General features: G+C 44.6%; 1 protein-coding gene across 3 annotated transcripts in view; it reads right to left on the bottom strand.

Moving 5' to 3' along the window:
- The window catches only part of FBLN2 (fibulin 2), a 182,169-nt gene that overhangs the window by 27,553 nt on the left and 128,249 nt on the right, over positions 1–26,367 (bottom strand). For all 3 annotated transcript variants that reach the window (XM_024208809.3, XM_024208810.3, XM_024208808.2), the window contains exons 5-8: positions 23,499–23,685; positions 13,796–14,002; positions 8,201–8,317; positions 7,662–7,763 (exon numbers count right to left, since the gene is read on the bottom strand). In XM_024208809.3, the coding sequence (XP_024064577.1) occupies positions 7,662–7,763; positions 8,201–8,317; positions 13,796–14,002; positions 23,499–23,685 (613 nt within the window). The remainder of the gene's footprint in view (positions 1–7,661; positions 7,764–8,200; positions 8,318–13,795; positions 14,003–23,498; positions 23,686–26,367) is intronic.

The following is a 26,367-nucleotide window of genomic DNA, read 5'->3' on the forward strand; positions in this document are numbered from 1 at the left end:
GGTTTCACCTATAACGCGGTAAGATTTTTTGGCTCCCCAGGACAGCATTATATCGAGGTAGAGGTGTACTAACGGGAGTTACAGAAAAATGGCTAAGCTATGCTCCATGCAAATGCAGAGGGGGGAAGGGGTAGTGATGGGTAGTCTGTTTGTTGCTTCTCGATCTTGAGACCAATTTGCACAGGCCCAGAATGCTGGCATTAACTAGAGAAGCCTCCGAACTCCCCAGAATTCCCAAGGCCATTCTGGCATTTTGGGATTGTTGGCATAGGTATGCCCTGACCACGCACCTGCCCTGCTGTTCCTGCGGACATGCCCTCTGGCACCAGGGTTAGCAAGAGAGCTGCTATGGTGGTTCTGTACCACCCAAAGATTTACTTACCCTGGGGGAATCCTCCAGGGGACGATTAAGCCAGCTTTAACACTGGTTGCTGCTACCAGAATGATGCAAAAGAGATGGAGTGGTCACGAGGATCTTGCCCAATATATTTTTTAGACCAGGCCAATCTCTCCTTCTTTATGGATTATCCATAAAATTAGGGGTGGTTGATAACCCTGCTCTCCTCAGTACTCTGAGAACCACTCATCACCTCTGTAACGTGCTTGACCTAGCACCAGAAAATCTGAGCCAGGTTTTCACTAATCAAATAAAATTAATTCCTGCTGTTGGACCAAATATTGTCTCAGCTTCAATCAGCAGCTGTCAGAAAAACAGGAGGAGGGAAAAAACCTCACAGCCACAAGAATAAGGGAGAAAGAGAGAGTTGCAAAGAAAACGAGAAAAATACTTTGGAAAGGTATCACAGATTAGAACGATAGAGTTATTTATTTGCTCTTTCAGAGATCCACAGCATTGCTGAAATGTGTTTGTGGGCTAGGAACAGAAAAGTGGTTTGCATTGCCACCAGTAACAATTCAGTATTCTTGTCATCAGTCAAAACACCCTTGAGTAGATTGAAGCTTTATGCAAAGTAGTGTGTGTGTGTCAGTAAAATCTGGAATAATGTGGTCAAAGGACAACACTTATTTTTTCCCCTGGAACTACTGTTTAAAATAGGAAACTTCACATGACATCAGTGTTTGTTTCTTGTGTCTCAGAAGCCGCCTTAGCTGCAAAGTGATATTGGCAAAGACCTGGTAGCTGATTTTCTTGGGTTTGTTTGTTCAGTTTAGTTGGGGTTGGTATTTTTTTGTTTTTTGTTTTACATAATTTACAGTAAATTAGCATTTTTACACATGCTTATAAATGGTCAGTGCAGGTTTTTTAGGTGTTCTGCAATTGCTCAAGAATTCTTTTCTCTCTTTAAATTACATTAGCCCAAATTTGTTTTATGGAACACATCTGTTTTATTTAGAATGGTTGTTCCTTTTGCAACTGCCCGTCCAACCTCTTGGTAGTTCTGGTCGTGTGCAGTCCCTGTGGTGCATAAATAAAGTGATCATTTACTGTGTACTCAGAGAGGGGGAAAGGTTTGGATGGGAAACAGCAAAGAAAATGGCATTTTGTGCTCTGCACATGTAAATAGGAGTGAATCACATGGAAAGGAGTCAATGGGTGTGTGTGTGTGTGTGTCTTGAATCAGACTTTAAACTGCCAATAGAAACAATCCCATTAAAAACACACCTCACCACCTGATTCTTATCTTTGGTAAACATGGAGCTTTCAAGAGTAAAGAAATTATAATATGCATTCAAACAAGCTTCACAGAGGAGATGTTTGCATGCTGTTTAAACAGCTGGTGTGTCTTCCTGTTCCTGACTGACTTTCAGGAATTTTGGAAATCTGCTCTTGAATGCACCTGGAATTTTAATCTGCTACAATTTGACTCAAGGAAATTCAAGAGAAAATATATTGGCTGTTCTATTGTAGTGTACGGATAGTCCCTCCCCTCCCTGATATACATACACATTGACATTAAAAAAATTAAAACAATTTTCAGACACAGTATTAAACGCACGGTTCATTTGTCCCAAATAGTTCAAGACGGAACACAAAAGCAGTTAGCTTGCAAAGGATTTTTAGGCAACATGGCTGTAGCGAGAGGCTGAAATGGCAGCTCAACAAATTAGAAACCACAATATATTTGTGGCTTTTCTGTTTGACTAGAAAAGTTAGAAAAATGTTAAATATGGCAAATGTTCTCCATGCACGTACAGTAAAGATGTGTGCAAGTACAGGAAGCAGATATTCAATGTGTACCTATTCAAAGTTACACTAGTCTCAAAACTTCCTTGTCTCTTTAACCATGGTACTTGTAGCTATCTGAACTGTAGCAGAGAAATCCAGCACTTCATTATTTAGCCAGGGAACAAGGGAAGTTTTTTTGCTTCACAAATGAGTCTTTCCTTCCGCATGTGCATCACTTTAGTAACAAACACATTAAGTGTGTTTCAAAACTGCCATAGTATCTTTTACTTATGTCGGCTAGGGGAACACCTTGTTATAACACCATGGGGGGCGGGGGAGTCATAGGAGGTTGAAAAGTGAAAATGATTATAGTACCTGGGATACCCTTGCAAAGGGGTATATAAGTCAATGGAAAACATTCATTAATTTAACTTGGAACCACTCCTGTGTGTGGTAGGAAAATACTGTTGTTCCTTACTTTACAGATGAGGCTATTGAGGCATAGTGACATAACCAAGATTTTCACATGTAGGAACCTAAAATGAGGCTCCAAAATTTCTTTTAGGCTCCTTAAATAACATACCTGATTTTCAGAAGTGTTGTTTATCCAGCAGCTTCCATTAAGGCTATGGGAGCTGCTGAGTGCTAAGCACTTCTGAAAAAAGTGGCCCTGGGCACACAGGAAGAACATGGTGAAGCACAGAACAACATCTGCCTCCCAGTTCTGGGTTTTAACCCTAAAATATCCTTCCTTCCCAGTGATGTTGTGCTAATCATTTCATTATTTAATCTAAACTATTATTATATTTAGATAAATAAATAAATCAGTACAGTAACTCCTCACCTAACGTTGTTTCATTGTTACGTTGCTGATCAATTAGGGAACATACTCATTTAAAGTTGTGCAATGCTCCACTCTTAGGGTGTTTGGCTGCCTACTTTCTCCACAGCTGAGGCAGGAGGGAGGGGGAGGAGCAAGGACTCGGTGCGCAGGCTCCCCCCCCCCGAACCCCGCAAGCCAGTTGATTGCCCCGGGCAGGAGGCGGGGGGAGGGAGGGGGAGCCTGCGCGCCAAGTCCTTGCTCCTCCCCCCTCCCTCCTAAACGCTGCAAGCCAGCTGATTGCCCCGGGCAGAAGGGAGGAGCGAGGACTCGGCGCGCCTCCCCGCTCTCTTCCCTGCCTCTTGCCAGCAGCAATCAGCTGGGTTGCGGTGTTTTGGAGGGGGAGGAGCGAGGACTCAGCGTGCAGGCTCCCCCTCCCTCCCCTGCCTCCCAAACGCGGCAAGCCAGCTGATTGCCCCGGGCAGGAGGGAGGAGCGAGGACTCGGTGCACCTCCTCCCTCCCTCCTCTGCCTCCCAAACATGGCAATCAGCTGGCTTGCGGCGTTTAGAGGGGAAGGAAGGGAGGGGGAAGGAGCCAAGATGCAGTGAGTGAAGTAAAGGGGGAGGAGGTGGGAGAGGAGAAGAGGCGGGTCATGGGTGGGGGCTTGGGGGAAGGGGTGGAGTGGGCCGGCTCAGGGTTGAGCCCCCCGTGCCTGGTGCTTGCAGAGTAGGGGAAGCTGCCCTGAAACCTAACCCCCACATTTACATTAATTCTTATGGGGAAATTGGATTCGCTTAACATCGTTTCACTTAAAGTCGCATTTTTCAGGAACATAACTACAACATTAAGTGAGGAGTTATTGTATTTCAAAAAAATCTAGAAAAGAAATCCATATCTGAACATTTGAAAAGCCAGGATGGAAGTAGATTTGTTTGCATTCCTGTTCTGAACTTTGACATGGTTATTATTGGGGCCATTTTCCTGCCTGCTCCCTCCTGCTTCATGCCACATGATGCTCAGTAATAAAATGAGATCACCGAGCACTAGAGGAAAGGAAAACAGCAAAGCTGTGATGCTGCAGGGTTGAACTTGATTCAGTACACGATGCTATAAACAAGATTACAGGGCAGTCAAGGAAGGGAAGAGAGAAGGAAAATAATGACTTGTCTACAAGTGATATTATAGTCACAGGTGGCAGTGATTTTCAAGTGTCATTAGTGATTTCCAGGGCTTCAATTTTTGAATGCCTAACTCTAGACACCTTAAGAGGGTCTAATTTGCAGAGGGTGAGTGCACAGCATTTCTGAAAATTAGGCCTCTGAGATATCTCTAGTTTGGTATGTGAAAATCAAGTGATTTTTAAAAAAGTAGGCCATAGCCTTTCGTAAGCAAGTAAAACCCTATTAAATGACAGAATAGTGGTAACAACTGATTATTGTCCCACTGAAGATTATAAACCAGGGATGTTGTAACAAGATGTTGAAGTATTTGACTTTTATTCTTACAATATTGGTGGGAGATCTGTGGGTTAATCTGAGTATCAAAAATTCCATTGTTTCAGAATGCATTTTCTACAGAAGCTTTGTTGCATGGATTTTCGCATGTTTCATGAGATAAATTTATCAAGCTCTTGTGCCAAAGCCCCAAACCTAAAGCAGCAGAATTCACCCTGTCCAGAAAGGTCAAGACCATTCTATGCTAAGTCCAATTTAACTGTCAACTGAAGTTCTGCTTTTCATAACTGCATGAACTCTTATGACTTTCTAGCTGAATAATATGCATCCTGAGAATGTATTGTTAGGGGAAAAGCCAAATGGCACAAGAACACACAATGGTAAAAATCACTGAGTGCGTGGTGCACATGTGTTTTTACTAACTCACATTGAAATGTCATATGCAAAGATGGCCAGAGAGCCTTTTAGCACAAATGGTTTAAATGCATTGCGCAGCATGAAGAATTATGATGCTTCAGTGAATGGCTTACACCTATCATCTTACCAACACATTTTCTATGCATGTTGAGTATAAAGCCCTCTGCACAGATCACCCTGTGGTTGACACAGTAGAATGATCCCAATGTGTTCATACAGAATTGGCTTCTGGAACAACTGTGAGCACCTGTAAGGCACTCATCCAGGTCTATGTCAACATGTTGCAACCAAAAGGGAAAAATAGAATTCTATTAGCTTTGTTCCTGAAATGATACAAGATTTCTTTCACAGTGGAGCTATTTAAATACAGTGTGTTGGAGCCATCATGTTAGTATCATATTACAATTTAAGCAGAGCATTATGTTCAGTGCAAAGGATACAATTAACATTCCAAATTTTACCATGGTTGCCTAGAGATAATCATCTCAACACTGACATTGGTGAAACAAGCTAATCTCCATCATGACTAGATTTAAATAAGGGCTTGGCTACACTGGCGCTTTACAGCGCTGCAACTTTCTGGCTCAGGGGGGGTGAAAAAACACCCCCTGAGTGCAGCAAGTTACAGCGCTGTAAAGCGCCAGTGTAAACAGTGCCCCAGCACTGTAAGCTAATCCCCTCGTGGAGGTGGAGTACCTGCAGTGCTGGGAGACCTCTCTCCCAGCGCTGGTGCGCGACTACACTCGCACTTCAAAGCGCTGCCGCGGGAGTGCTCCCGTGGCAGCGCTTTGAAGTTTCGAGTGTAGCCACGGCCTAAGGATTCAGAGGGAATAATTTATCCCAGGATTTTAACCTCTTGTTTTTGTTCGGAATTTCTAGGGTTTCCTTGATTTAGGCTGAGTCAACTGATAATCAATAGCATTCGAGAATTTATGTTTTTTAAAATATTAACCCTGTGGATTGATTGGGAACAGTTCTCTGTGAGAGTTCAGAAGATGCTATCCAACCTTGGTTGGTTAGTTAGTTATGATTGATCAGATATTTATTATTGATAGATAAGGAAAGTAAGACTCAGGACATCGTGTCGGTTCCATGACTGGAGGATTGTGCAAGTACTTCCTATGTGAATATTCAGATGTGTAAATTTAAAATTCAGATTCTGTGAATAATCATGATGTGACTTTTTAAACTCACTGTTTGTAAATACAGATGGTGTAAAGTCCAGGGAGCGGTGCTGATTTATATCAGCTGAAGATCTGGGCCATTTATGCCAGTGAAACTCAGATCATTCAAGCGTTCCAGTACAGCAAACACAAAAAGGCCAGTGAAAATTCATTTAAAGATTCAGGTGAATATTCACAGATTTCCCCCGCCCCACTATTTGCCCAGCACCAACCATGACAAAACCCATTTCACATATGCATTGTAGTTGTAGTCGTATTGGTCTCAAGATAATAGCGAGACAAGGTGGGGGAGGTAATATCTTTTATTGGACCAACCTCTGTTGGTGAGAGAGACAAGCTTTTGAGCCACACAGAGCTCTTCTTCAGGTCTGGGAAAGGAACTCCTAGCATCACAGCAAAATGCAAGGTGGAACAGGTTGTTTAGCATAAGTAGTTAGTACATATTGTAAGGGACCAATCAAGGTAGAGTGATCCGTTAACACCTCTGCATTGATAGGACAAAAAGAGGGTGGTAGCGGGTTACAGATTGTTTTAGTTGTTTGATGATACCCCATATGGGTTCCAGCGTGGGGTGGAGAGCGTCTCCTGCTGACACAGCACTGTCCAGACTGGCGCTTTTGACGGTGAAGCTTATGTCGGTCAGGGTTGTGTTTTTTCACACCCGTGACCAACAAAAGTTTTATTGACAAAAGGGCTACTGTAGACAAAGCCCTAACAATCATGGACTCGACATAGATACTTGTTTTATGGCTTATTACAACAACCTGTAACCCATTATCTCCCTCTTTTTGTCCTATGACTGCAGAGGTGTTAATGGGCCACTCTACTGCAAAAGTTTGTCTCTCTCACCAACAGAGGTTGGTCCAATGAAAGATATTACCTCACCCACCTTGTCTCTCTAAAACCCATTTCAGTCATTTACAAATGCCTCTTCTATTATATAACTTCCCACAGTGAAAATAACCCTTCCATACAAACTTGTCTTGAAGGATGGAGTTCACTCCTCCACCTGTAGAGAGAATGCAGATTTGCAGCAGAGCCTCTCTTGGCTTCCATGCTAGCTCACAGGCTGGAACGGTAGCCTCTGCCATTTCACAACTTCATTGCCGAATGTCAGGGCCACTGGATTTGTGCTGTTGTAGATCCCATGGCCCAGGCCCCAACTGCTTTTGCTTGGAGGCCCCCCTCCAATGACATGCAAGGCGTGTACAGGCCCCACTCCTCCAACCTGAACAACTCCAATACAAGACTTAGGTAAAGCAAAAGGTGAATTTTACATTTAGTGAAAAAGGGATAGTAATAAGGTCTTATGTTTTAACAAAAGGTATGGTCTGACCAATCTTAACTACTTTGCCATGCGCACAGTCAGGGAATGCATCTTTAAACACACAGTGGAAATGGCTAACCAGGCAATTTTTCAAATGACCTGACAGATGTTGTAAGTGATATGTCTGAGGTGCTCAAACACTTTTAGCATCCCTCATGCGATCTGGTTTTAAGTACAGTAAAGTTAAGACTCTACTACTACCTGTAGTTAGCAATACCAAAAATAATAGGCCCTTAGAGAAATGTCCATGAGGCTCCCAAGACTAATGGGACCCATATAATGTGTCTTCAGTCTATTATCTCAGTGGAAACACCTTAAACACCTACTCACCTTCACAGGAAATGCCATCAGCCATGAGAGCATATCCACTTAAACAAGAGCACACAGCATTTCCTTCCACAATATTACAGATGTGCTTGCAGGGGCCATTATCTAGACAAAGCAATGTTTCAAACATTTTAAAATTCAACACAAAAGTCATTTAAAGAGCTTCATTCACCCAAGTATAATCCCAGGTATAAACTGTATAAACGAACAATCTCTTCTGGTAACCTTAATAACTACTTACCATCCTTCTATTATACTCGAATACACCTGTGTGGTTCCTAACTGTGTTACTTAAATTATCCTGCACTGCTCTTCTGCTTAAACTAACCTAAATAGCAAGTGTGTAATAACCTTGAAATTAGAGTCTAACCTCAGATTACCTCAGCACATTCCTCCTGACAATCCTCTAAACTCCTCAGGTTAATACCAGAGGTAACTTATGTATGGATGTGCACGGAAATGAAATCAGCCAAGGGAATTTCATTCCAGCCTTGTAAACATTCCTAAACCATCTGTCTCTCCAGCTTGTCTGTCATACATACCTTTACACTTATTTTGCTCTACTTGTAAAGTCTTAATAGTGGCAGGCTGAATATTAGAGGCTTCTGGAGCAATGGTGGCTTCCACTCCTAAATCAGTGTTTTGGCCATCATCAATATCTGTGAACATGTACAAAAACAAATATTACACCACATCTCCCAAGTGCCAGAAGCAAAGATTCCAAGTCAGACCTTTCATTCACTTATGCTACTTTCTATCATCTATAAAGATACATTTTCAGATGACTCCATAACTTCTCCTGCAAAATTTATGAAGGCACTGAGTTGATATTTGTGATCTTAAAACATATTGTGTACAAGCAATTGTCCATGTAGCACACACACATGCAGAGGGTTGTATGCATAAATGGATATGCTCCAGAATTAGCAGGCAGGGTTACCTGCTGTACATTTCTTCTACCAAATTAAATTTTTCTTGTAGGTGTCAAAATCTAATTAATCACATAATAGTTTATGATTTAAGCCTTGGATTGTTGCCCTGCCATGAAGCCAATGTCCTTGTCTTAATTGTTAGGGTAAACTGCATGGTTAATATATAAAAATATACATGGTCTTCAAACATATGCCGTATATTCTACTAAAATGTAATTGAAAATAATACATCCACTGTTGTAGGCACAGTATGCAAGAGAATAACATCCAAATAGGCAAGTAGGAGTTTTGGTGACTAACATCTATCATTTCCCTTAAGTTTCTAAAAAGCTTTAAAGGAATTACAGCAGATCTAAACTAGTGGTCTGCTCTGTTATATCAACAGGAACAATCCAGTTTGTGTGTGTCATCTTTTTGTGCCTAAGCTGAACAAGGCCCAGTTCTGCCCTGAGATGTACAACTCCTGCTGGCTTCAGCAGAAATGGTAACACACATCTGAGCACACAATATAACCCACTGGGTGTATGGCAATGAAAGATGACTGACCAGGATTACTGCATGGAGATTTTCCATAAAAATCACAGGTATGAAAGGTGCAGAGGCATGAGGCAAGGGCAGGAAAACTTCATGTGGTATGTCCCAATTTTGATTTCCCAGTGTCAGAAAATAAGGCAAGAGATACAGAGGTGTCTGATCCAGCTAGATTTCCTGCCATGAGGGTAAGCCAACCCAGCTAAGAAAAATAAAAGGCACATTTTGTCTAACTAAGACATCACTGATTAATACTCTGTAAAAACAGAGATTTTCTTTTTTCAAAATATTAACAGGAAAATGTAAATTAAAAGAAAAAAAAATCAGGGTTCTGCAGAGAGTTCAGTGGGATTATCCATACCTGAGAGTCCATTGGGGGACAGAGGAGACAGACATATAAAACATGATGGGTTTGTTAGACACCTCGTCAGGGGGAAATATTAAACAGGAGGAATAAGAACTCCAGTAGGAGCACTGAGAGCTACGGCAAGGAAGAATGGAGATTAGCCAGACATCCAACTACATGCGCGTCTCTTCTTGCTGCGTAGCCAGGTGTAATCAAAGGCCCTTGCCTCATGCACTACATCTTCCCCTTGCCCAGCATGAAAAAAAGACATGTGTAGTGCTGGATGAGGAGATATTCACAGGGTACTATGGCCAGAAAGAGAAAACAGGAAGATGCCATCCATGGCTGTTAGATAGCCAACAGGGCATCTGGTGGTGCATTGCAACCTGGAAGGGCAACGAAGCATTCTTCCTAAACTCACGCAAAACATGGAGAGGAGCTATATAATCTTGCTTATAGTGCAGCAGTGTGAATGGAATATTGGTGCAGAGGCCCTGTCCCAGCTCCACCATCTCTGTGTCCCACAGCTTGGGCTCTTTTAGCATTGACCAGCATACGGAACTAATGTTACTGCATGCCTAATGCAGACCCAGCCTTCCCTTAGGAATTTGAAGATTATATCATCCTGGACTGAAGGTAAAATTTTCAAAAGCACCTAAGTGACTTAGGAACTTTAGTCTCATTTTCAGAAGTGATTTAAGCCCTTAGGAGCCTAAGTTCCATTGATGTTCAGTGAGAATTAGGATCTTAAGGGTCAGATTTTCAAAGGTATTTAGGAACCTAAAAATGCAGATAGGTGCCTAGTGAAATTTTCAAAAGTGGCTAGACAACTGTCCGCATCTTTAGGCACCTAAATACCTTCATGAATCTGGTCCTATTTGCCTAAGTCACTTTTGAAAATGGGATTTGGGCTCCTACATCACATTGACACTTTTGAAAACGTTAACCTGAATGACTACAGTGCTTTGTAGATTTTACATTTCATCTTAATTTATTTTAAGCCTTCCTTCTAATCATCTAGGAAGTCGCTGATGAGGAAATAATGATGTCTGGAAAACGGTATGCCAATATATGACTTCCCACTTCTTATAGGGCATTTTTATTGGTTACGATGAAAACTATAAGTTAAATAGACACTGAATTTGATCACATACATTTTAAAGAAGAAGAGTCCACTTTAAAATAGAAGCGCCAGAAAAAAAGATTTGGCAAGGAAGTCGTTTGCATATTAAATGTGTTACTGTTCTTGAATAGATATGGGCAAACTATTTACTGTATAATATAAAGACCCATCCACCAACTTTCACTGAAAGTTCCAAACAAACCGATTTAGAGTACATTAGCAAAAGTTCATTCAACTATTTTCACCATTGCATCTCGTTTATAGTCACTAAGGTTTGATCTGAGGAACTTCACTCAAAATTGTGGGTGCTCAGCACCAATCATATTTCCTAATATACCTATTGTCATGGGACAAGGCCAGATGGCTATAGTAAAGTAATGGGAGACAGATATATTAGCCACAGGCTAAACAAATCCCTGTTACCAGGATAAGCAAATGGCAGCTGCTCCAGGTCAATTAAGACACCTGGGGCCAATTAAGATCTTTCCAGAAGGCAGGGAGGACAGATAGGTTGATTGGGACACTTGAAGCCAATCAGGGGCTGGCTGAAACTAATTAAAAGCCTCCCAGCTAGTTAGGAGGGCGCATGTGTCAGGAGCTGTAGGAGGAAGCTGCGCTGTTGGAGAGACTGAGCAGTACAAACCATAACAGGCACAAGGAAGAAGGCCCTGAGGTAAGGGTGAAGTGGATCTTGAGGAAGTGGGGGCTGCTGTGGGGAAGTGGCCCAGGGAATTGTATGCATCCTGTTTCTAAAAAGTCAGCTACCATAGCTGATACTATTAGGGTCTCTGGGCTGGAGCCCAGAGTAGAGGGCAGGCCCAGGCTCCCCCTTTTGCCCCCCTATTAATCATGGAGACTGGGAGACAACAGAGACTGTGCAAGGGAGGGTAGCTTCTCCTCACCTCCCTTGCTGGCTTATGGTGAAAATGGCTCAGTAGGGTGTGATCCTTGCCTCTAGAGAGAGAAGAGCTTCGTGGAGTGTCACAGTGAGCCTCTGCGGCTAGCGAAATCTGCCAGGAAACGAGGGACCCACAGAGACAAGGACAGAGCTTTGTCACACTATGGGCTTCAGCCAGGATTGGAAGCACCAATGAGATGATGTTCTCTCTTTACTAGCAGTCTGACTAGAAGTAGCGATCACCAAAAATCTTATAAGAACCCATCATCAAGTCAAATCCCAAAGGGAGACAGCCTCCTTGCAGATCGAGCACCACCTGGATCAATCTCTAGCTCGGTCCTTGAGATGGTCTATCTGGATGACCGGATTGGCCCTTTCACAAGGTTTCATTGGTCATTTTCACAGCTCAGTGGCAGAGAAACTCTTGATCATTTCAGCTCCAGGACAACTGACCACAAAGTCGCAGGTGGTCAGCTTCAGCATAAACACCCTCATGAAGTGTACGCACCATTTCTGGAAAGTTCATCCCCAAAAGTTTTCTAAATCTAAGTTTACAGACCCAAGATGTTAAAAAATGAATTGAAATTAAACCCAAAAGTAAAACCCAGCACTAATTCTGCACACAGCAACACTTATCTGATGTGGCTTTATGTACAGCAGTCTTGCAAAACTGCCATGAAAATTTACCACCAGACACAAAATCTATTACCCAACCACCATGCTTCTGATGGTATTGGTGGCAGGATCAAACAAACAATTAAATTTGATCCAGGTGAGAAGGTGAACTAAATTTTGCAAGGCTGAAGTACAGAACTGTTTCTATTACCACTTCTGTATCAGGCTCCTTCCACAGAATTTAATATAAACAAAAGAGCCGACAGCTGTAGCAAGAACATAATCAAAAAATACCTCCATGATGTAACTTTCTTAAAATCATGGTGAGAAGAATGATATCATAAGAACTCATTATTTGAATTTGGCTGACAGTACTTGGAGTCTAAGGTTTGGCAAACATTGGATGCCAACATTTCTTTTGCTCGTTAAATAAATAAAGAATGTCTAAATTAAAAGCACTTGTAATTAACCTAAAGTTTTAACTTTTCAGATTAGTTGACTTGAAATCCTGCCATTAGAGAACTTTAGACATCCAAACAATTACAACACAATAGGCTTTCTTTACAAGTCTTCCACTGCATTAGGCAATGTTATATTTTATATCATTGGACAGAAGTCAATGATTGCAGAGAAAATTCAAGTTCAGGAAGCACTACCATGTGTTTGACCTTAATAAAGATTAGTTTCAATTGGAAAACTAGCCACGACATACAAAATACCTCATGTGATACATGACACTCTGCAAACGCAGATCATTACAAATCCTTTACTTTTTTCAAAGGACCCTAAAGGTGCCTTCCTCCCTTTAAGATCTTTTGAAAATTTCATCCCAACTGCATTTACTTTTACATTTGTCACATTTTTTCTGTAATGTATGCAAATTTCAAAAGTTGCAGGAACATTTTAAAGAGGTTCTTCCTCTTGCTCACACTCCAACCTTTTCTGCTTCTGTATTCTGATGTGAAGTCATAATGCTAAACTTTCAAAATCATATTCATGATAAAAAGAGAATTTGAAATTAGAACTGCTAAGGACACGTGAGTTTGGAAATGAAAAAATTAGTCACAGCCTCAGTATGAACATCAGGCTGGATCTTTTTAGAAGGATCAGGTTTGGTTCAGACTATTAGTTTCTACTTCCAACTACTCTCTTGGAACCTCCAAAGAATTGTTCAGAGTGGTACTAAGGAAACCCAGCACAAGAAAGTGTAGGATGAATAGCTGAAATTTTTCAAAGCAAGCTTGGATATTAAGACATGTATCTTCCATTCTTAATGGATCCTTCAATTCTTAGTGGAAGATACATGTCTAACCCCCGTAGATAACTTTGAAAAGCTTCTCAACCAATATCAGGAAAAGATCCCTGACTGAGAACTATCAGACCCAAGACAAGTGGTGGAAGCTCCATTGCTTGGGTCACTTAAAGAGAGATAAAGACTAAACTGATAAAGACTAGACAACATATCTGAGAAAATAATCCTGCTTATCTAGTTGCTATGATTTCCTATTTTCCTCGCAAAAACTCTCTCTCTCACTCTCTCCAACATTTAATTCACACTTTGTTCTAGATAGTATGAGACTAAATAAAAAGTCAGATTAAAGCTGGACAGGTCAGTAAAGATGGCAAGGTGGGGACATTACTAGTCATGTATGGGATGACTTTTCTTTATTCCTTTCTGTCCATGTTTCTCACCTGGATTACAGCTGAGCCCATCATCTTGCAGAGTAAATCTTGGGAAACATGAACACTTGTAAGATCCCACTGTGTTGATGCACAGGTGCTGACAGAGCTCTCCAGGATAGACAAGGCACTCATCCAGGTCATCTCCAGGTAAGTTGTTAGACAGTTCAGCTTCATTACTGATGGACAAGGCTTCATTGTGATCCTCAATTTCTGAAACTATCAACATTATAGCGTCATTAAGCAAGATAAGAGCCTAGAGAATACTGCATGTCCTGTCATTGTTGCTGTATAGTACACTATACTAGGTCATGAGGAAAAAAACACCAGCAGACACAGTGAAACCCACCTTAAGCAGCTATTCAAGGGATTAAAAAAATATTTGCCCTAAAGAGGTTGTTCTTTAACTAAATGGCAATCACAATTGTTGTGTAAGCTTTGAGGATGCAGTTCTTTAAAGTGGCAACTGACTAAAGGGAATTGCCTCTTGGATGGTCCTTCATGCACCTTCACTCTGTTTGTAAGGTCCACTATATTATTAGTTGTATGGCAGTAGTGCCTAGAGGCCCCAACTGAGACTGGGGACTGACTGTCCTAGGTTCAGTACAGAAGTACAGTAAGAGCCAGTCTCTGTCCTAAAAGCTTATAATTTAAAGAGATAAGCCAGACAAAAGAGGGGAAGGGAATCAGAAGCTCAGAGAAACAGAGTGACTTGCCCAAGCAAAAACAGAAGTTCAGTGGGAAAAGCAGAACTAGAATCCAGGTCTCTTAAGTCTCAGTCCAGTGCTCCATGCTGACTATCCCTACCCATTATAATTTCATCTTGGAGAAAGTTACTGATATGCTTCTAGGGCAGGTGCTATTCCTTGACCCCACTCTTCGTCTCTCTTGTGGGCACTCTTTCTAAGCCCCAGGCCCTTAGCTGTACTTCTCTTAGGCTGGAACTCTGTGGTATATGCCACTTTTAGACTGTATCACCAGGTTACAGTACCTAGTCTCACCAACCATGTTATCCCAGCAGACCCACTGGGTTTCAGGCTTTGCTATACATTTCTCTCCAGGAGCTGTGATCAGCTGATGAACATAGTGCCTTATGACAGCTTTTTCAAAACATATATGATTTATTTATCCATAGGAACATAACAAGCACAGTGACCAGGGTTAAATGACAAAAGCCTAAATGCATTATCCTGCAGTGGCCTTTCCTTGCCAGTTCTAGGTAGGCTCACAGCATTGGGGTAGGCGAGGCAGACTGCCCAGGAAGCCTCTACCTCTCAGTCTGATTTCCCCAGTCAGTGTCTCTCTCGTTAGTTCACTGGTTTTTTATCCATTATTTTCTTCAAAATTTATAAGTTCCTTTGTCTGATTTGTGACCCTGCACCTGGTTCAAACTGGTCTATATATTTCTCCATAGGGGGTTGGCAGTAGCCACCCACCAAATATTGTTCCTCTGAGCCCAGCAATTGAATTAAAAGCCTAGATAGTTGGGAAGAGCTAGACTTAACTCTAAACTGGCCACAAGATAACCCCTGAAACCACAGATATGTACACAGTATTCATAAGAATACGATCAATAATTCCCTATTCTTCAGTCATCTATCCATATATCTACTAATAATTTTAAGAAGAAACCAACACTGAGAGATGATTGGAGTAATCAGAGAAGTTTCTTTCTATTCAAGGCATTACTTCTGTAGACATGCCCTGTATGTATAGTACCAATTGAAAATGACCCACACAATTTAAAAAATCATGTTATAGTAGTATGCTGAGCATGGGTCATAGTATTTCTTTGAGATTAATATGCATCTGTGATCAAGGGTCTTTAGCTGCATTTAGGGTCATCTCCTCCTCCCAGCCACGTATCAAATCCTCCAGAAATGTCCCATGTCTTGATTATATTGCTTGATTTGTCCAGAGAACTCTCTCTCTAAAGCTGGAAAGCTCCTGTTTGCTACCCCTGGAGAGATCATGGTCTAGGCCTTAGCAAACCTGCAGTGGAGTTCCCTTTTGGATCACATCAGTTTCAGTAACTTATTCTGTGGTTTGGCAAAAATAACATTCAGAAAACCTAGAGATTCTAATGCATGTTCGTGTGTGTTCAGATATTCAATGTTGCGTTCCATATAATTTCAGTAGTAAGAAACAGTATTGAATATGAAACAAACACCTTGTTTTGTTCCTAGCACCTTATGTTTAAAATCACTTAATTCCGACTCTTTGAAAACTTTTTTTTTTAAATAAAAGCTGTCATCTGTGGGGTATTGTTATAAGAAGCATTAGTGATTATACTGAATCCTTAGCAACAGAAAAGAAATGTAAGAATGATGCCTAATGGCAACACCATTCACAGTTTATTTTATAAAAAATCCTCAGCCTACAAAGTTTAACAATAAGACAATTCCCATATTTCACTAAAGCAGAGATGCTTCAAGCCAATCAGAAAGGAGGGGAAAATGTGCTTGCTTCAGATAAGCTTAGTGTACCTACAGTAGGTGACCAACTAGTGCTCTCTTATCCTTTTTCCTATTCTTCCCTCTTTGTCACTTACAAACTGCTTTGGCTGGATCAAGTGCCTGAGAGTGAACAGCAAGAGCAAAGAATCAAGCATCTAGTCATGTGCAGAGCCAGAGTTTTAAAAAAGGGCCCTGCTAAGAAGCAAGAGCAGAAGAGAATTTTCTGAAATCCTGCAGATAGTTTGAACAGATAATCCTAACACATCAAAACTACTATTTTAACAGGTGTGTCCCTTTAAAGAGACACTGTTTATGAGCGTTCTGCTTGTGGAAGATATTTTAATTTATTACACAGACAACATATTTATCTAGCAGATGTTTTCTTTCGCCAGGTCACTTCCACTTGTTGACTGGAAGTGCCTCTCATTCTAATAGGTGTAGAGTATAACGTTACTAAGGATTTAAAGGGGTTTTGTTGTATTTCTGTATGAGTTTTGGTTTGGTTCTTAGAAAAGAAGTTTCCTTTCAATAGGTCCGTTTCTTTACCAAGTATTTGTTTAAGCCGGTTCCAGTAAAATGCATTACTATGCTTCCCGTTATGTAAAAGTTAATTAAATGTCAGAAAAATTGAATGCCAGGTTAATTATTTTATGCATTTTAAAAGAATAATTTATGAAGGATTAAAGTAAAATATGGCAATTCTTCAGTTAGACTTGTCAGGCCCAAATTAAGACCTTAGAGGAGAGGGAGAAGAGACAGAGCTTGAGTAGACTGAGGGTGGAAGCATTATGCCTACCAAGTACACGTGCAGACATAACGGGTCTAGGAGTGATGGGGCAACATCCTCACTAGTACACCATCTACCACCTCTGAAAAGATGTAACCTGTTATCCCAATGCAGCTCTCCAGGAGCCCGATTCAGCAAACCATCCCTATTTAGCATAGCACTTCAGCATGTGCTTAGCTTTCACCATTCTTAAATCCCATTAATATCAACAGGACTTAAAAGTTAAGTATGTGCTTAAGTGCTATGCTGAAGTGGGGCACAGATGCTGTCTAGTGCCTGGCAGGGGCTAGACAGGGACAATAGCCAGGCCTCCAAACATCTGGCTCTGAGTATTTTGCTCTACCAGTAGCGAGCCCTCACCAAATCCACATCCATGTGCTTAGGGACAAAGACAGCTACAGCTTAGGGCTGGGAAGGGAAAGCTCCTTGCTCCCTCCCCTCAGCCACATAGTGACCTCTGCTGGGGCAACTGTGAATGACACTATAGTAAAATCAGTGATTCCACACCTCCCCCGCCCCCCCAAGAATTTTATTGTAACAAGCCAAACAACATGTAACTATTTAAAACTGGACTAGTTACAGCAGAGAGGCCTCAAAGGAGTAGCATTTCTCCCTCCCCCCGCAATAGCTAGAGATGCCAAGCCTTGTCAGTACTACTCTACACAAAGTTGACAGAAGTTGACATCACACGAGGGTGACCAGACGTTCTGTTTTTAAAGGGACAGTCCAGTATTTAAGCACTCTTGCAGGTGTCCTGATTTTTCTTAAAAATGGGCAAATTGTCCCATATTTTTTGTCTCCCCCCATCAGTATGGTGGGTCCTGCTGCTGGTCGGATCCCTGCTCGCCAGCCACCCACCCACCATTGGTGAGTGGCGGGGTCCCGTAGCCGACGATGAGAGTGGGTCTGCAAGCCTGGTGGCGGGGCAAGGCTGCAGTGCGGGTGGCTGGCCGCTCCCTCTGCTGGTCTGTCAGTGCAGCCCCCGCTGCGTGCTGGTTCTTGGCCTGCAGGGCCTCGCCCCCTGTCCCGTTTCTGGCCAGCATTGGCTGAGTGTGGGCAGGTGCCAGGCAGCGGCCAGTTACGTATCACCTCTGCTGCCCACCCATTGGCCCTTTACATGCTCCCCCTCTCACTGTTCTCTCCCTGCTGCTCATCCATATCTCCCCCCCCAAAAAATCAGCGGGGCACGTCCCACTCCCAGCACTGTGTCACTAACAGCCTGGCTGGCAGGCTCCTTCCTTCCCCCACTGCCTCTGGCTGGGCTGGCACCCCAGGAAAGCCCAAGATCCTCTGGCCCAGTGTGCTGGCCAGGAGGAGCCAAAGCCCCACACAGCACTGGCACAGAGAAGCCTCTCTGTCCCTCAGCTAAGCTCTGGAGTGGCAGCGGGGAGAAGCAATTTCCAGCCTGTTTGTGCCCCATCCCAGTGGCTCCACACAGGGCTGGCTCTAGGCACCAGCAAACCAAGCACGTGCTTGGGGCAGCACATTTTCAGGGGTGGCATTCCAGCCTTTTTTTTTTCCTTTTTTTTTTTTGCTTCCGGCAGCAAAAGCCTAGAGCCGGCTCTGGCAGCAGCAGCACCTCATGCGCGGGGGCGTCCTGGGGCCACTGCAGTTTGTGCTGCGGGGGAGCAGCGCCCGCACCTTGTGGCTGGGCTGGGCAGGCTCCGAGCAGGGGACACTCGGGCTTGGGGCCGCCCCACGGGGCAGACGGAGCCACCTGCAGGTGCCGCAGGGCAGCCGCCCCCCAGCGCCGCAGCCGGGGCTGGGCGAAGCGGCCCAAGCCGCCCAGGGACTGCGGCAGGGCGGCCAGAAGCAGCAGCAGCAGCGGAGCCATAGAGGGCGGGGTGCCGCCGTGCGGGGCCCACGTCTCGCTCTCTGGGGCTCCGCTTCCTCTGGGGCTACCCTGCCCCGGCTCCTCAGCCCCCTGCCGGGCGGTCCCCTGGCTCTGCCCTCCTGGGTCCTGGCCGGTCCTGGAGGTGGGAGCCCTGGCTGGAGGGACCCTGGGCTGAGGCGCGGCCTGGGAGCCCCGCTGCTTACTCCAATCCTGCCAGTGCCGGACCGGCTGGAGGTGAGGGGGGAGCAGGCGGAGTCAGCACTGGTGAGGGGGGGAGCCCAGGGCTGGGGCGGCAGGGGGTCCGGGGGGCAGCCAAAATTTTTTTTGCTTGGGGCGGCAAAAAACCTAGAGCCGGCCCTGGCTCCACAACAGCCCCGCGGGCAGGGGCTTAGCTCCCTCTTCACCCCCCCCCTCCCCTGGGTTCTACCCCCAGTGAGTGTGGGGCTGCTCCATCCCCTAGGCACCCTCTGCTGCTGAGTCACCTCTCTGGCCAGGTTTGCTGAAGCCCTTGCAGTCAGGTTCCCTGGGCCCTGGTGCACAATGCATCCATAGGGCTTAACCCCTTCCTGCCTGTGCTGTAGCAGACGGGACGGGGACAGGAGGTGGCTGGGTTATGTTGGTGGCCAGCAGCAGCCTGGAGGAGGAGTTAGCTGCCTTTTGACACTGTGCGGGCAGGAAAGGATGGGAGCTGCTTCCAGCCATGGGGGGGGGAGGGGTGGGCAGAAGGGGGAAGAGATGAGCTCTGCAAAGACACGGGCCAGGACATCCCTTCCCTTCCCCCTCTTCCCCTGTGGCTGGAAGCAGCTCCTGTCCCTTCCCTCCTGCACAGTGCCGAAAGGCTGCTGCTGGCAACATTCTGGTGTGAACCCTGGCAGAAATCTGGGGAGTGGGGGCATGTGAACATGCATGCCCCTCTCCCCACGTGTTGCCTCGGGAAGACGCGGTACCAGGAGAGGTCTGTCCCGGGGGCTCAGCCAGGCATGGAGGGCGGAGAGCACCAGGCAGGGAGGGTCGGGTCAGTCGGTCACCTTCCCATGTGAGAGAGGTGTACAGGTAGGGGTGTGTGTGTGTGTGTGTGACCTCTCCCCGTGTGAACCCTAAAGCTTTAAATATAAGAAGGTAAATAAAAAGAATCCAACTCTGCAATATTTCTTTTCAACAGTGGCTCAGTCAACTTGATGTTAATTTGAACATTTGTAATGCATAGTTCTGATTGATTGCCATTGAACTTGCTTGAATACGAATAATTTTACCAGGTGTCCCTTATTCAGCATAGGGAAATATTGTCACCCTACATCACACGATCCTGAGAACTCAAAGTGAAAGTGAGGGCTTTACAAGTAACAGGGGACTTTTTCTCAGGTAAATAGCTTCAGATACAGAACAAACCAAAGCTTCATCCTTCTAACAACGGTCTATTGCTTGCAAGAGCCACAGCTTTTAAAAGAAATTGGCTGGTAATTAGATCGGTGCAAAATTCAAAGGTGTTCATTGGGGGAACTTATCTGTGCACAAAGGTTTGTTATATTTGTTTGTCCAGTCCTGCTGTAGGGGATGGCTATTTCCATATAAAAAAAACTAATTTTCTCTGCGGTTTAGATTTGAAGCGCTCTTCACTTGGAAGGAATCCCTTCTTGTTCAAATATGCCCACACCCAGCCAAATTTCACTCCAAAGATGAGTTCACCAGAATGACTTTTCCTCCTCAAAAACAGCTCAGTTTGAGTACCAAGTGAAATGCAAAAAAACCCAAAGTGCAAACTTACTCAGAAAACTGTTACAAATATTTTGCACATCTCTATTAGCAAGATAAAGCTACTGATACCTTACTACCACCTCAAGGGAAAACAGCTGATCTGATTAGACAGCATGGCACAGGCAAGGGCTAAGATCTTCAGCTGCTATAAATTAGCGTAGCTCAATTGATCCTCACAGAGGGTCTGGCCAAAACCCAAATACTTTAAAAATATGCAATGGATTTTTGCAACTTTTCACATGCTGTAACTGTCTGAAGAATCAAACTATTGCTGCACCAGTGTGACTGTTCTGGGCATTCCTAACAAAATATGAAATGATTATTAAAGACATTGGAACACATAATTCCTTTTTCATTCTACTTCTGATATGTTGTACAGCGAACATGATTCTTTAGGAGAGACTTTCGGAGATTTTTTTTGTTGGAATTTCTAGGCGCTTTGAAGGCTTTCACATGAAAGTTCTGAGAACATCAGGCTCACATTTTATACAGTCTTACTTTTTAAATTCCCATGTACATCTTTAGCCTCCCTTTAAGAAAAAAAGCTCAGTGTATTTTTTCCATACTATATGCTAATACTCTGGAAAAAATAATTTCCCCCCAGAAATCTTTAAAACATTACATCTTAAAAAGCTTTCCACTCTTTAAAGAGAAAATACATAAAAGCCTGTGTGTTCTAGATTTCTGTTTCTTATTGAAGTTCCACAGCTTTTGAATGTCAGAAATGTGTGTGTAACACAGCACTAGCTGCGCTACCCAATCCCTACACTGGTTTAAAACAGAATCATCCCACATACAAGTTGGGAGAAGTGAATGGGCAAGGATTTGAAATCCAGCATGCTAGATGGCTATCCAGAGGGATAATTACTTGTTACTTATGTGTAACAGGTGCTTGGTACATCATTCTGGAGAGAGTATGATCTAGTGGTTAGAGAAAGGGACCATGAGTCTTGACTCTACCATTCTATTCCCTGATTCCACAACTTGCTCACTGTGTGAAATTAGGTAAATTCACTTAACTATTTGGTGTCAGTATATTCATTTGCAAAATGTATAACACTATTTACACACCTTCCAAGGATGCTAAGAGGCTGCATTAATGTTTGTAATACACCTTGAGTCCCTGACAGGTGTTGTGGTATTTAATGCAAAACAAGGATAGTCCAATATATGTCAGTTTTGGTTCATCTGCAGTTTGCAAACCTTATTCAAGAGGTTTTGTTTGCATCATAAACCAGGGACCAGATTGTTTGTAGCAAACTCAGGGCTTGGCCACGTGGGGACTCTAGGGTATAAATCTACAGTGCATAAACCTGCTGCACACTAAGTCACTGTGTGGACCTTGCTACTGTGCACTAAATGTCCTGTAGTGTGCTTTGACCTACTGTAATCAAAGTGCACTACAGAGCTTGCAGTGCATGGTAGCAGAGTCCAAAAGACCAATTAGTACAGGGGTCGGCAACGTTGGCACGCGGTTCGCCAGGGTAAGCACCCTGGCAGGCCGGGCCAGTTTTATTTACCTGCTGACGTGGCAGGATCGGCCGATCGTGGCCCCCACTAGTCGCGGTTCGCCGTCCCGGGCCAATGTGCTGGCGATGTGCTGGCCGCGGCTTCTGCCCGCCCCCATTGGCCCGGGACGGGGAACCGCGGCCAGTGGGGGCCGCGATCGGCCGAACCTGCAGCGTCAGCAGGTAAATAAAACTGGCCCGGCCTGCCAGGGTGCTTACCCTGGCGAGCCGCGTGTCAACGTTGCCGACCCCTGAATTAGTGCGTGGCAAGCTAGCATGATGTAGATTTATACCCTGACTTACCACACACTGTCTCCATGTGGACAAGCCCTCAGTTTTGTTTTGTACAGTTGCTACCCCTGTATGAGTTGCTACCCCTATAAAAAGGCACCCACCCCTACCTTTACCTTTGCAGTCTTCCATGAGAATGACCCACTGACTTTCAGCCATTCCAGCACCGGTGACTCTGGGGAGCCCTGAGAGGCAGCTCCACCAATCTCCTTTGGTATTTTGGTAGGGCTGCTACCCGCCAATTTTAAAAGGATCTTTTGAGGGCTCAGAGCTGCCCATCTGCCTATGGCAAAAAGGCAGTAAACAGATTGCACTGCTGCTGCCATTACATTTACTGAGCCTGAGAGACAGGAACCCCCAGCCTCTTCAACACCATTTGGTAGGGATCTACTTGCTTCTGCTGAAGGTGGACTCAAGGGAGAGGATGGGGAGGAAATGTTGCTAGTGTTGCTCTGCATTTTGAACAGGCAAGCCCTTTTTCAGTGAAACTATTCAGCACACCCTGTAGAAACTACTTGGCTTTACGTCAGTGTTGTGACAAACAATAAGGAAGCAAGAGGACTGAGAGCTTGGTTAAGGCCTTGTTGGCATGGAGAATTACTCCTGATTAACTCCAGGTGTAGATGCTCTTATTACAGAATAAGAGTGTCTTACTCCAGATTTGCCTAATACAGTGGAGTTAATCTGCTTTAAATTCACACCCTACCTCATTCCAGATTGACTTTCATGTGTACACAAGCCCTAAGCATTAGTAAATATTTCCTGCACACAGAAAGGAACAGTCAGTCCTATCTGGCTCAGTGAAAGCTTTGTGGATAACCATTCTGGACATTCTAATAGGCTGCATCGTCCAACCTGGTGGCTAATGATATACCAGCAGATAAGTGGGTATCCCAAGCTCAGAAGCATCTAAAATTTCGGACCCAATTCAGTCCATCTCTGGTCCAAAGGAAGAGCTTTATTTTCAACTGAAAGTGAAACCAATTATACTTCCACAGTATCACATTTTGTTTTTGTTTTTTTGTTTTGAATGGAGAAACCGCTTCTCTGTACAACTGCCTGTAATTAAAACCGGGGAACCTACTTCTCTCAGGTGTCACTGTTGGCAGAGGTTCGGGATGCCTTTTTATTTCTGGAGGAATAAGATGATCTTCTCCTTCACAGCAGGATAGCATCACGTGGTTGCAGGGATAGCCGAGATTTGGGTTGGACTCACAGGTTTGCCCCTCACTTTTTACTCTCAGTCCCAGAGTGCAGCAATCACAACATTGCTGTAAAGGAAGGAGACAATTAGCAACCTAGGTTTTTTGTGTCCTGTGTTATATATAAATAGAGGTGGGCCCAAGCCCCAGAACTGGAGTTGATCTGAACATCCCCCAGGAGCAAGGATGTCTGAATCAAGGGTTAGGACAGGGGTGGGCAAACTACGGCCCATGAGCCATTTTAAGCTGGCCCTCGAGCTGCACCATGTGGCTCAGCCCTACTCCGGTGCTCCAGATGGGGCGCAGGATCGGGGGCCGCACCACACGGCTCCCGGAAGCCGCGGCATGGCCCCACTCCAGCTCCTACACGCTCCAATGGGAGCTGCAGGGGCAGTGCCTGCGGATGGGGCAGCATGCAGAGCTGCCTGGCCATGCCGCCGCATAGGAGCCAGAGACGGGACATGCCACTGCTTTTGGGAGCCACTTGAGGTAAGCGCCGCTCGGAGCCTGCACCCCCCGAGTCTCTTCCCCCGCCCCAACCCCCTGCCCTATCCCTGATCCCCCTTCCGCTCTCCAAACCCCTCGATTCCAGCCCGGAGCACCCTCCTGCACCCCAAACCTCTCATCTCCAGCCCCACCCCAGAGCCCACACCTCCAGCCAGAACTTGCACCCCTTCCCGCACCCCTGCCCCAGCCCTGATCCCCCTCCCACCCTCCGAACCCCTCAGTCCCAGCCCAGAGCACCCTCCTACACCCCAAACTCCTCATCCCCAGCCTCACCCCAGAACTCACACCCCCTCCTGCACCCCAACCCCAATTTTGTGATCATTCATGGCCCGCCATACAATTTCTATTCTGTGATGTGGCCCTCGGGCCAAAAAGTTTGCCAATCCCTGGGTTAGGATTTAGCCAATTACAGAAATGGTATCCTCACCCCCTGCTTATTTTGGCCTGTCTAGTACAAAGAGGGAACTGAAGTTGGATGAATGTTAAAATTTAGCTGCAATGTAGACTTCAGTTACTGTTCACATAGAAGCAGAAGGCAAATGCTCTAGGAACAGTTGCTCACAACCGTTGCATACATTAGTCATTGTTTTGGATATATGTTAATACACCATAGACTAGATGTTGAAAATTTGTAGGTTCTTTAAGACAATCTCAAATGAACGTACAGAACCTTAACAAGTAATCACGCTGCCCCAGTTACTGTCTAATAAATTGTCAGATATCTTTTTATAAGTACCATGCTTCATAAAGCAAGTTACCATTTCATTGGTCTCACATTAGATTCGTCTTTATGTTGGATTTTTGACAAAACTGCAGGAGCAACAGTAAATGAAATAGTGCTCCTTTGACAGCTTGGGCTATCTAAATACATTGGAGGGAACATGACTGAACGCATATTGGAATCTGCACATTGAAGGCTATAAAGTATTGCACAATCGCTAAAGATAATACCAATTCACAAATGCCCAAATGAAGTGAATTATCATTATCACATAATTAATATTTATGTCAATGTACTACCCAGTCTTTTGCAATGAATCCTACACAAGAAGTTAGCCAGCTCTTAATAAGGGCTCAAATAGCCAAGTGCTAGTTTGAGATGAGGTTAGAACAGCACTGCTCATATAATCAACTTTTTCTTTCACAATAAGATTGTTAATTTATCGCAGGAGGTGATGGTAGTTACCCATGGCATTCAATTTATGATCCCATTTGCAAAACCCTAAACTTCACTACAACACACTGAGCACTGTACTTACCAGGTCCACAAATGTAGGAGACTACTGAGGACTAAATTGTCCCTGGCCCTTACATCAGTTTATAGTAGGGGAAGAGGGTATAGGGAGCTGTCCTCCTTTAGCACTCTGCAAAAGCACCAGGAATGCTCAGGTGAACAGAGACTGCTCCCTCCAGACACCTATTGTCCAGCAAATGGACTCCGGCTTTGGTATTCCCTGACTCCCCTGAACACGAGCCCACATAGCTGTTGGCTGCAGAGAGGGGGTTAGGAAACAGAGGCCAGAATCCATTGCTAAGAATTGAATTCGTTCTCCCCTTCCATGGGTGCATCTAAAAGGGATAACACAGATTGTGTGCTTTCCCTGCACGCTGGGGAGATGGGGGAGGACTCATTCCTTCCTGGGGCACATCCCTCCTGGAGTTTCCCTTGGGGTGGGTGATTGTACTGCCCTTTACTCAGGGCTATATGCAATTTCCACAATCAGGTCATAAAAGTGCATTAGACAAACACCGAATCCTATACATGTTTAAGATCCCTTTTTGAGCATCACTCATGTTTAGACATAATTAGCAGCTAATCAAGCAAGGAAGTCGAGGAGCTAACTCACCCTGCTACACAGACCATCAGGAGATCATATGTAAATGAAGATGTGACTATTAAATAGCTGACCTGACACCTTAATAAGTACATTTAGATGCCCACATTCATAGTGAATAGGGTTACCATATGTCCGGATTTTCCCGGACATGTCCGGCTTTTGGGGCTCCAAATCCCCGTCCGGGGGGAAATCCCAAAAAGCCGGACATGTCCGGGAAAATTGGGACATGCGGGGCCAGCGGTGCCGAGCCGGGGCCCGGGCCGGCGGTGCGGTGCTGGGCCGGGGGCCGGGCTGGGGGCACCGAGCTGGGGGCCGGGTCGGAGACCGGGCCAGCGGTGACGAGCTGGGGGCCGGGCGGTGCGGTGCCGAGCCGGGGGCCGGGCCGGGGACCGGGCCGGCGGTGTGG

This window comes from Terrapene carolina, unplaced genomic scaffold, assembly GCF_002925995.2.
Source record: "Terrapene carolina triunguis isolate 2854851 unplaced genomic scaffold, T_m_triunguis-2.0 Scaffold89, whole genome shotgun sequence".
Classification (NCBI taxonomy): domain Eukaryota; kingdom Metazoa; phylum Chordata; order Testudines; family Emydidae; genus Terrapene; species Terrapene triunguis.